General features: G+C 39.0%; 1 protein-coding gene across 4 annotated transcripts in view; it reads left to right on the top strand.

The window, feature by feature from the left end:
- Nucleotides 1–12,641, top strand: part of EP300 (E1A binding protein p300) — a 466,384-nt gene that overhangs the window by 375,498 nt on the left and 78,245 nt on the right. For 2 of the 4 annotated variants that reach the window (XM_029590455.1, XM_029590456.1), the window contains exons 20-21: nt 2,611–2,721; nt 5,893–5,949. In XM_029590455.1, coding sequence (XP_029446315.1) covers nt 2,611–2,721; nt 5,893–5,949 — 168 coding nt within the window. The remainder of the gene's footprint in view (nt 1–2,610; nt 2,722–5,892; nt 5,950–12,641) is intronic. The other 2 variants (XM_029590457.1, XM_029590458.1) reach the window with 1 other exon arrangement.

Raw genomic sequence — 12,641 nt, forward strand, 5'->3', positions numbered from 1 at the left:
CATTTAATGGGGTCATCTTCACTTAAAATGACTAGTTGTCAGCAGCTGTGGGTTTCCCTTAAACACAAGAATTTTCTTAGAACTAATTGGAGCACTTTTGTCATGTTTTAATTTGGGACGGGAAAGGGAGGTGATGGTTAAGTGTGTGTGCCAAAACTTGTTGGTTTCTGTGCAGATTTTCTGGGAGTTAAATTTTCTGCTTTTTATTACAAATTGCTGCTTTTATTATGATCTGTTAACTCTTGTATGATGAGGCCACAGGGTTGTTTTGGTACTGGAAATAAAGAGCCCAGTTTACTCTTGGAAATGTCAGTAATTTTTCTGGATTTGGGGAGTGGATTCTATACCAGTGGGCCTTTTTTAAGGAATGAATTCATAAAGTTTTAATATGTCTATTGCCTTTGGGCACTATTTAAAATCAGTCTAGAAGAAATGTTTCTCCTGTTAAGTGCTCTCTTCTTTTCTCTTTCGTAGTGCTATCTTGCCTTCTGATTTGCTTTTGCTTTTTCTGTTCATTGCCTCTGCTTGCCCCTAGTTTTATCTTTGGATAACTGATTCTGAATGCTGCTGCTGGCTACTTTTCTCTTTAGCCTGCTCTAAGTTCTGCTCTGAACAGGATTGAGAGCTCCAGCTGAAGCTGTGCTCAGAGAAAGAGCAGTGTGGCAAGGAAGAGCAGGAAGTGCTGAGGATGAGGGCAGAAAATACAGATTGATCAGACATATACTCCCGCTGGAATGAACACAGGAGAGCATTTAACTGGAGAAACTTTTCTTTTTGATGTTTAAATGTTTGGTTAAATTCATGATTCTTGCTGGTAAATGTTTGTGAAATACTTTTTTTAATTTCACAGTTTTTGTTTTTAATTTGTAAGATTTTTTTTACAGTTTGGTGTCTCCCCTTTTAACTAGTAGAGTTTAAGATCCTGTGGCCTCCCTCTAAGCAGTGTTCCTTTTAAGGAGATGATTTCCTTCTAATCATATGCTACCACATGTTCTCGAAACAGAATATTGTTATTTTGATGTAGCTGTCATGTTAGCAACCACCCGTTTTTTGTTTTGTAATCCTTTTTGTCCTCTCTCTCATTTGGATTTTTTTGTATTAAAGGGTCCGGGAAACAGTTTAATACCTTTTTAAATGTCGTCCTTTTTTTTTTCTGTCAGTATCTTGGCTTCTCATACAGTTTGGTTTATTTAGCGTTAAAGGGGGGAGTATTCATGTGTTTGGCTTCATGGCTCAGCAGTGATGAATCTGGAGACTTGGATTCAAGCCACTTTCGCAAGGGATTGGAGGTGATGTATTTGAGGTGCAGGATGGGCAGTAGAACTGAACCGAGGGACTCAATCTTAGAGGAGAATTCCCGATAGTGCTGGACTAGCGAGTGGCCTGGAATCTGTACTCCTAAGGGATGGAATGGAGAGTCCTAAGATACAGCATATTTTCTCAATTTCTGTGCCCCTTGATTACACTCAGGGAAACCTGATTCCCTGTGGGTTGCAGAAAGAACTCTCGTCTAAGGCTAAATCCTTCCATACCTTTTGCCAGCAGAATTTGCTGGAAGTATGCCACAAATTAGTCTGCATCAGTGCTTCATTCACTTGACCTCTACCATTCAGCCTGTGTTCGAACAAACAAGTGACCTGAAATGAGCTCTCACTGCCATTGAGCCATAAGCTCCCAGTTCTTGGCAGTTTGATGTCTTCAGTTTAAACTCTGAGCAGTTCTTCTTCTAGCTTGTATATATATTTTGCACATTCTGTGAAATCTCATTTTGTGCACTCTGACTACAGCTTAGCATAAAAGACATTACTTTGAGGAAATCATACCTAGCAGTCTGGGGTAAGTTCAGTAACTGCTGAAGAGTGCACTATGTGTGGTAAAAGTAGGCATAGCCTTTCTTGTCTGCTTGCTTCAGTAATACTTATCTCCTTTTTCACTGGGTCTTGGACTTTTTGGCATCTTTGTATATAAAAGGCACAGAAGATGCAATGAGAATGTTGACAGCATTAGAAGAGAGCAGTAGCTGCTGATGCAATTGACAGAGAACTGACATACATTTTATAGAATGTAAAAAACAAAACAAAACATATCAGAAGCCACTATACAACCACCTTGTGACAGAAATGCTAGGCAGACATTAAAAAGCTAAAATCTGTTTTTCTTTCCTGTAATTATCATGATTCTGAAATTGAAGGTGGGAGTCCACATGTACTTAAATGGAACACCGTATTTTTTTGTTTTGATTTTGCTATAATCATTTGCTGCTTGTGATCCCATTGGAGAGAACCCATTGCTAATCTGTGCTTTGCCTTGGCTTTCTGCTTTGTGTTGTCTCTTGTCTTGTCTTGCTCTGTTTGTCCTTTGCCATATCCCTACTCCCCCTCCCCTTTTTTTCACCCCCTCCTTTATGCTTGTCGTGTCTGGCACTGGCTTTGATTGCAAACAAAAAAATAAATCCCCCGCAAAATCTCCACGTGATCCATAATCCTCCATCGTGTGAATGAATGTCCCTGTCGGCGTGACGACCTGCTTCTCTGCTCCCGCCCCTTCCCTCGACGCACTCTGATTGGTGGGCTCCATTGCGTGGCTGGGCTGTGTTGTGTGGACGAACAGTTCACCCAAATATGGCCTTCTTGCTGACAGGTATCATTTCTGCGAGAAGTGTTTCAACGAAATCCAGGGAGAAAGTATTTCTCTCGGGGATGACCCCTCACAACCTCAGACGTGAGTATTCTGTAACCCTTACCATCTCCTTATGTGTTTGGTGCAATGTTTTCTGATTGTATAGTGGAATTTGTGTGCCTTAGACTGGGTTCTCAATCCAGTCTTCTGGACATACCTAGCCAATCAGGTTTTCAGGATATCCACAATGAATATGCATAGTATAGAGTTGCATGCACTACTTCCATTTTATACAGATCTATCTCATGCATATTCATTGTGGATATCCTGAAAACATGATTGGCTAGGTGTGTCCCAAGGACTGGTTTGAGAACCCCTGCCTTAAAAGGTGAGAAGAGTAGGCAAGGTAGTACAGCAATATTTTTAAAGTTACTAGATGTGTTCCATATCAGGGACACAGATAAAGCTAATCTCTCCCCCCCCCCCCCAATAAACTTACACATGCTTCCTCTTATATTCTAGAATTTTTAGTAGCAGTGACCTCAGTACACATTAACTAGTAGATGAGTGTAGAACAGATACAAAAAAAAAATCTGACTCACGTTGTCTAGATGACCTGTATTAATTTTGTTTTACACAAGCACAGAAACTTCTAACATATGCACTTGATAGATAAAAACAAATTTCCTTTGTAAGCTATTAAGTTTGTGCCCCCTCATCATTTCAGCTGTTAAGATATGCAGATTTTGGAATAGAAAGTGTAGGCTTACTATTCCAGATTGTCCTGGTTACACAGGTTTCTTTGGTAATAGTACAGACACAGGAATAATTGGACTCTAAAACCAATAATTATATCCTTAACATAGAAAGACAGGATTACATTAACAGCATTGTATTAGAGGCAGTGATTTTCCTAGTATTTCCTCCAAAGTGTATTTGCTTATTTATGAAATCACAATCTGTGGTTTTGAGCTACACTTCCCTTCACATATTAAATGATATTCTTTATCTTATTTTTTTATGCTTGGGTATGTATCTGGAAAAACTGTTTATTTAAAATGAAGGTTATTTTTATTTCGATTTGATATATTACTTAACAGTTCTACTCGGCAGCTTACAAAATATCAATCCAAAATAAAATACATTTTCTCATTATTATTTATTTAGATTTAATTTATCCAAGCAGTGTTTGATTTACTGCAATTCTAGTGACATCAGCAAAATGATTCGCAGGATAAAAAAATTACACAACACAATAAATACATCCAAACAGTAACACTTCTTAATGCTCCTTGTGGATACTGGCCAGATGTTGCCGCAATGAGAAACTGCTGTCCATTTTTGTTGTCATAGCATTCCTGTAAAAGGGGGATTGCAGATTAATTTTTCAGAACTTGAAATCACTTCCCTGACTTCAAGAGGATATGGCCTACTTGGATAATGCTTTAGTGGCTTTTAGCTCCAAACTGATTAGGTTGAACCAGGTCATGAACATTTATGGCAGTATGTGCTGCTGTCCCTTAACTAAGGAGTTTGCTTCCTAAGTTTATAGAGCAGGGGTAGGCAACAGGTGTGGTTTTCAGGATATCAAAGGCAACAGGTATGGTTTTCAGGATATCCACAATAAATATGCATGATATATTTGCATACAATGAATATATCTTGTGCATATTCATTTTGGATATCCTGAAAATCAGACCTATGTGGCATGTGAAGACTGGTGTTGTCTACCCCTGTTGTTGAGTCTGTTTAGAAATGAGATTTGGGGAACTTTACTGTGTGTGTATATGTATATATATATGTGTGTGTACGGGACCTGGATAAGAGCTCTATAAAAACAGCCCAAAACTAATTTATCGCAATGCATAAATATACAGATGTACTTATGTACTATAGCTGTAAACAAGTATATGTATATTTATGCATTGCGATAAATTAGTTTTGGGCTGTTTTTATAGCGCTCTTACCCAGGTCCTGTGGACAGCTCCGTGGGGATCAGAACAGCAAAGGGGTTTTGATTCCAAATAGCCTCTCTGCTTAGTTGCATTTTTAGTCAGAATGGCAGTGCCCTCTGTAGTGGCATTTCCTAGTCATTCCTTCATTTTCTCACTTCAAGGGTAACTGGAAAACATGCAAAGTACAATAAAGTTGCATTGCCCTTAGTTATTAGGCTGACACAGAAAAAAATGGATTCATGCAAGGAAGTAACTTCCTTGTTTTTTGCAATTTTAAAATTATATTGATCAGGTTCCAAACAGCTGTCCTCTTTGATGTTAAGCACAGAAATTGTGGAGACTCAGGTCTCTCAGCCACAAACCTTTCTACATGAAATGATTTAAATATCCTCAAATCTTTTGAAGAAGCTGTGCAGTTTCTTCATGGTTATTTCTCTTCAGTTCTTTTAGTAGGAAGCCATCATCTGAGGCTTCCACTGTTCTCCAAAGTTGTCCACCAATAAGTGAAATGCACAAGTTTGTGTACACTTTTCCTTAGTGCACATATATAAGATGTAGCAGGAAGTGTAATTGTGAGGTACTTTCTCACATGCCTGCTGCCCTGAAAAGATACTCACTAAGAATCCAGAAATTCAGTTCTCTGGATAACTTCAGAAAATTTCAGGGTTTGTCTTTTTTCTCTGATATTTGTTTGCCTGTGATACTTTTATTTCCCCTCTAGCTTCTTGTATATTGGATTTGGCACCAGATTACCTGTCACTAATGCTGAAAATACAGACACATTGGGGTACAGTAAGGGCACCAGGTATGGGAAAGACTTAACCCAGCAGAAGTCTGCAGACATTGAAGCTAAATAAATCCCTACAGTTTATATGAATAATTTCCCTTTGACAAGTGTGAACTGTTTGGACTTGGGAGTTTCATAGAAATCCTTCAGTTCTAGGGAAGTCAGTGTTTTTAGACAAAGCATAAATGAACCACATGGTGCATTTACAAGGTGGGACAGATGAGCTGAGATGTTTTGCAGAAAAAGTCTGAATAAATGTTGCGCATAATGCTGCACTGCATTTTATTTTGCAACTAAGAAAAATGTCTGCTGAATCCAAAATGAAAAGTTAGGTTCTAAATTAGATTTACATATTTTTAGCAGCAACTTGCCTTTCAAATTAAGTGCAAATTTCTGTGCCAGTCATGTCCTTAAGTTTTATATATCTTTGTAGAATCTGGCTTCAGTTGGCATGAGTGTGCATGGTGTATGTTTCATTTGATTTTGTTGGCCTGCAAATGGTGACTTACGGTGTCTTTAACTCTTTCTCAGCACAATTGGCAAGGAACAGTTTTCTAAACGAAAGAATGACACACTGGATCCTGAACTGTAAGTAATGAATCTTAGCTTCTGGCTCTAGCTCAGGTGCTAAAAATTGATTGGGATAATAAGAAAGGGATGATTGAGTACAGTTGATAGATGGAAGGATGTTTGAGAAAACGTTCATAAAACTTTGTGGACATCCTAAAGGTGTGGGGGAGAGGTGGAGGTGAGAGATTAGCAGTAGTAAGGAGCATTTCTGAGAATCAAGGTTGGCTCTTCCTTATTATGCCATGCTGGTGGTAAGGATTGATGTATACATCTTTCACCATTGTGATACAGAGCAGCACTAGGGAAGGCACTGGTGGAGATATCTTCCTTGAATTGCTCTGGTAATAACCCCAGCCGAAAGAAAAAATAGCTTGTACTGAAATATGTTGATTGACTTTCTTGAAGAAGTGGATTTAGAGGCTAGATGTAACTAAAACAGCTGAGAAGTTTGTGGCTTAATTCAGATTGGACTATAGGCTTTCACGATGCTGCTATGACTTTCTCCAAAAAGTCTTTCCTATATTGATATGGAATAAAGAATGCTAAGATCTTAGCCTTACTATTAGCTTAGATGCTAGAGAATTTTCTTCTGAAATTTGATAAGACCATACAAAGAGGCCAAACATGTTAAAGGCACTTTTGACTTGGTACCAATTAGGGAACAATCATTTTAGCCTTAGACACTGAAAAAGATTTTGATCACTTGGAACAATCTTTCCTTTCTGTGATTCTGGAAGTCTTTAATTTGGGCCTATGTTTTATTGCTTTAGAGCTTGTATGTCAGGCTTTGTGCCTTTGTTAGAATAAATGGAATTCAATCTGATTCTTTTAGCTTCCAATGAGGCACAATTCAGGTTTGCCCCTATTGTGTGCTCTTATAATCAAGCTCTTTATGATGAGAATTCAGACTCCTCTTATAAGGGAGATGTACAGCATGGGTCTAAACATCAATTTGTTCAGTTTGTACATGTTTTGTATATCTTGGACTGTATGCAGTTCCTTCTTTAATGGAATGGTTGAGGTGAGTGCCTTATACAATTGACATTTCTGAAACTGAACTTTTACCTTTAAAATTGTTGGAACCTCTGGAATACTTCTAAAACAAAATGTTCTCCTTAGATGAAATAGCTAGGAGTCTTCATCCTGAGGAGTTTTAGCTAAATTTTCTCCTCCCTTTTTTTTTTCCACAAAAACTTGAATAAAATGACCAGCATTGGGAAAAATGAAAAATATTAGATTAAACGTTTTTGAAACCCTTCCAGTCATACAGTCCCAGGGAATGTTAACATGATTTTTTAACTTTGCCTGGAAAGGTGATAGGATTGAGATACCAAAGTCCTTCATAAATAGAAATTATATATTATTTTGCTTCTCAACTTTGCTTTATAATCAAATTGTGTCAAAGGAGAAGCGTGGTCTTGGAAAATGTTAGCATACTGGGAACTCAGCTTGAGGACCTTATTTGGTACTCTATAGCAAGATTAGAATGAATAGTGGTATATACACCAGTGGTTCTTTACTTTTTTCCTATTGTGACATATCTGATGGACAGTGCTCACTTGTATGACACACCACTCACAACAATCCACAGCTAAACTTAAAAAAAAGCCTCACTATTACTTTTATTGTTAAGAATGACACAAGGGAAAGATAAGAGTATTCTCTCTGAATAGAAATAGTTTTGTGCAAGCTGCATTCTCTGTTCCCTGTGGGGCCACCAACCTTTTTCCTTCTGCTGTCACTCTTGGCCCAGCAGGGGAAGATAAAATCAGATATCACTAGCCCAGAAGAGAAAGAGGATTGCCATTTCTCGCTGGGCTCCAGCAGGAATGGAGAACAAGAGCTGTGTCCTACTAGGCTCAGTGAGTGAAGAAGTCTGCCTTGTGAACCGTATAGCGTTGCGCACACTCCCTCTCCACACAATTAAAAATTACGCATTTATAATAGATTTTATATGAAAAATGACAAAAGTACAGTCTGAGGTAAAAAAAACAAAAAAACCCCCACTTACATCATGTATATATTTTCATGCATTATTGTGGTGCCAACCAGAAAATCCTGCAAAAAAAGTAGTTAAAAAAAAAAGACACTTGGGGCCTATATGGCATTAGGCTTATTGTAACATGTTCAGTGTGGGTTTAGCTCTCAGAAAGTCACGAGTAAATGAATTATAACAATAATAATTTAGTAAAACCTCCATACTAAAACAAAGCTAAGTGCCAGCACGCAAACAGTAACAACCCTACTTATGAAAAGGTAGAAGTGCTAATATTACACCAGGCTCTAACATACCAAAACACCTCATATTAGGAAAATAGAACATGCCAGGCTGCTATAGATTCCTATACAACAACTACACACTGGCAGAATACCTCACCTCTGTCAACTGTGCAGAATACAGACAGACCCCCTCAGCAAATACAGAATAAAAAGAGCATACTATAAGTATGAATAGAAATATACAGACAAAAACTGAACTGGAAACCACAATGAAAAACACTCATTCCTCATGAAATAAAATAAAAAAATATAAAATAAATAGTAAAATCATACTAATAAAAAGTACATATTTTATAACAGCTGAAGAATAGAATAACATCCAACAATTAAAAACTCATAAAAATGTTCCAAACACCAATAAATCATTTCAAAACAGACACAAACATACAATAATTAAAACTAATAAGGATTTTTTTAAAAATCCCCTGCTCTCCATACCTGGGAACGTTTGATTTCACGGTGCCCTGAGGTTGTCTTGGATTAGCAAGAGGAGAAGAGGGGGTTGTATCATATATGCACGTACTGTCTCCCTCACTCTCATATGCCCAGTCTCACTTACACAAACACACAGGCTGTCTTTCACTCGCTTTTGCTCAGTCTTGTGCATACACACACAAAAATGCACACATACAAAAACATATACACACAGGGTGGCTCTCACACAGGCACGCATATACAGGCTGTCTCACATACTCATGTGCTCCGTCTCACACAGGCGCACGCACACACTGTCTCTCTCAATCAACTTGCTCAGTCTCATACAGGCAAACACACCCATAGGCTTTCTCTCACTCAATGCTCACACAGGGTGTCTCTCATTCATGTGCTCAGTCTGAGGCGCACACACACAGGCTCTTTTCACTCTCACATGCTCAGTCTCACACAGGCACACACAGTTACACACGCTGCCACTCACTTTCACTTGCTCAGCCTTACACAGATATACACACACACACACACACACACACACACACACACACAGACTCTCACTCTCACATGCTTTGTCTCAGGCACCCACACACATGCTGTTTCTCTCCTCCTGGAAGCACAAGTAACAGTAGCAACAGCTTGAAGCTTCAGCCTGTCCTCCTTCAACCCCTGTGGCCAAGGAAACTCGTTCTTGGAGCCGCTGGGGCTGAAGCTGTGTGTCTTCAAATTTGGCTCAGCACTGCACCTTCTCTTGTTCCTGCATGGGTTAACCTCACTTCCTCTTCTGGGCAGTGCCTGTTAGGAGGCCATATCACCTGTGCGGCCCCCCATCCCCACATGTTCTTTCTAGATGGCTGCTTCCTGCTGCAGTTGGCTCTGCTAATACTGAAAATGCTGACAGGCCCGGGCAGAGGAGGAGAGCTCTACATTCCACTGGAGCCAGAGGAAGGGGAGGGAAGACTAATCACAGGACACCAGGGAGCTCAGTATTCTGAAGCGGAGACAGCAACACACCAGCTTGTGCTTCGCGACACAGTGATATGTTGCGACACACTAGTTAAGAATCGCTGGTATATAATAATGCCTTGTAAAATACTTCATAACTTTGCAGAATGTGAAAAATATACAATCTAAAAATTACAGATCAAAATGCATTAAAGTAGGAGTAGGAATTTCACTGTTCTACACAACGTACTCTACACCATCTAAAAAGAACAGTTATAGAAATATTCCAAAAGTAATTAATGTAAGAATAAAAAAAAAGACTTGTGTAAATCTTCACATCCTAGGTCATAGCAAACCCAGATTAACTCTAGTTCAAAAAATTGCCGTAAGGCCTACAATAAGTTAGAGCGCTCCTATTCCCAGTCATAGTAGTTGAGCTGATTTAAATACTTCTAGATAAAGAATCACACTGTAGCTGTCATATGAAATCCATATGTAATCCATGTTGTAATGCATCTGTACAATCACTAGAATCAGTAATAACCTCTTGATATCTTGTTAGGTCTTCCAGTACCTAAGATTTATCCAGTAGGTAACATGTATTAATTTATCTACTTATGAAATCTCTGAAGAAGCCATCTGTCAGGGCCTGATTCCAATTGGTCTGAAATATTTCACTGATGAAATTGACATTCTGTAGAGATAACTGCTCAAGCTATAGTGGGGTATGGAGGGCCATTTTTGAGACATTCAAAGGCCTGTAAATGCCTCACTCTGGCATTCTTTTGCCTCTCTTACAGTGCTGACTGCATATTTTTAATTTAATATTCAGTATGTTGAGTGGGGAAGGATCTAAGACCTTCTGATGGAGTGAAGATAGAGGCCTCTCCTAGTATAAAATGGAGTCTGATCTTTTTGTATTTTTCTCATATACTCTATGAAATTAACATTTAACCATTATTTGGTTTGAAGAAGTGCAGAAGTTACTTTTCTTCCTCTGCCTTTTGTTTCATTATAGTCAATATATTGTATTTCAGTATGAGGCTTCCTTGCTCATTAAACTGTGTTCTATGCATATTTTCTGTAAAGTTCAAATGTTTAAAAAAAAAATCACAAGTAGGGATCCTGGTGAATGTCCAATTTTTTTTTTATAAAGCTGATTTTTATCTTTTGTGCTTAATCAGTGTAGTTGTTTGCTCTTGGCTAACTTGTTCACAGTATCTGCTGAGATTGTGATGCATGAAATATAATAGCTTTATTGCAACATAGGACCAGGTTTCACAGGAACCCTGATTGTGGTGTAAAATGCTGAGCAAACCCTAAAAATACAAATGTACCTTATTTTTAAACTTGGCTAGCTGAGAGTAGGAGAGAAATGAGAGAGAGGAGCAAGGGAAGAAGACGTCAGCTCAACAAAACGCAGGAAGTTTGAAAGAGGGGTGGTAGATATATAGAAACAGAAAAAGGGCAAAAAGCAATGAGAATATAAACCAGAGCCGTAGCCAGGCCATTTGGCACCTATGACCAAGTGAAAAAGTGCACCCTCTCCCTTAACACAACACACACCACCAAGGGGCTGGGAGACTTTACTTGGAAGGGGCTTTGATTTTTAATTTGATCTAGCAATTTCATCCGGTTCCTTTGAGCTCAGTCTGAACCAGTCCAGAGATCCTGGAGCCATGAGCCTTTACTAACAACTACTAGGGATCTTTTTTTCCCTCTTATTTTATAGCCCCTCCCAATTTTAGTTACTCTAGGCATTGCAGTGTCAGTCCTGGGCTGAGGGGGCCCATTAACCAGGGCTCTCTTCAGAACCCTGCAATCATAGGCCCCCCCAAACCAACCACTAGGTGTCACCCCATCCCAGTCACACCTTCCCCACACACAATTTAAAAATTATGCATTTGTATTACCAGATTTTGCAAGAACATTCTGAGGTAAAAATAGCACTTTCCAACAACATACATTGCTGTGATGCCAACCAGAAAACCCTGCAAAAAAAATTGAAATTAAAAAGACATTTAGAACCCATAGGATATTAGGCCTATGGTAAGATGGGTGTAAGCTTGGCCCTCAGAAAGCCATGAATAAACCGAATTACAATATAATAAACCTCCCATACTAAAACACTACTAACTGCCAGCACTCAAACATTAACAACCTTCCAACGCACATGTAGGGATTAGGAAAATGGACGCTGATAAATTCAGCGTCCATTCTCCGAACCTGACTATGGGCACCAGAAGGAGTGTATAAATCAGTATTAAAGTGTATTAATTTATTCATTCCTTCACTTATTGCCCATTGGTCCTTTTCACTGACTGTGGGCTCCTTCTGGTGCCCATAGTCAGGTTCGGAGAATGGACGCTGAATTTATCAGCGTCCATTTTCCTAATCCCTGCATGTGCGCTGGTTAGGAAAACGGGAAGCTGATAAATTCAGCGTCCGTTTTCTTAACCGGTGGAAGGCCACCGACAGCAGACCCCTCTCTTTGGCTCGTGCTGTCAAGGAGGCGCTAGGGGTGTGCAATCGCCCCTAGCGCCTCCTCGACACACAGCGCCCGCTTTCAGTGCAACTTTTTTGCATCGGCCCTAAAAACTGAACTGGAAACTGCAACAAGCCAGACTCTTACATGCAGTACAACTATGGAAAAACAAACATCACCATTCTTCATAAAACATCAAACAAAATCAAGAAATATAAAGCATAATAGTAAAGCCATATTCATAAAAATATAGTATTTTAAATAAACGGGAATAGAACATCCAATAATTAAAAATTCACGATAAACTTTTCCAAATGACAAAAAATATTTCAAAATAGCTGATACATCAAACACCCAATAATTAAAAATAAGGATAAAAAAAATCTCCTGCTGTCCATACTTGGGAAATTTTGATTTCTAGATGTCCTGTCATGGTTTAGCAGGTAGAGGGGAGGGAGTTATTGCGTACATGATCAACCATAGACATACACACTCGTTTGTTCTCTCACACATGCTCAATCATACACACACAAACAGTGCGCCCTCTCATATGCTGATTATACATGACCGC

This window comes from Rhinatrema bivittatum, chromosome 2, assembly GCF_901001135.1.
Source record: "Rhinatrema bivittatum chromosome 2, aRhiBiv1.1, whole genome shotgun sequence".
Lineage (NCBI taxonomy): Eukaryota > Metazoa > Chordata > Amphibia > Gymnophiona > Rhinatrematidae > Rhinatrema > Rhinatrema bivittatum.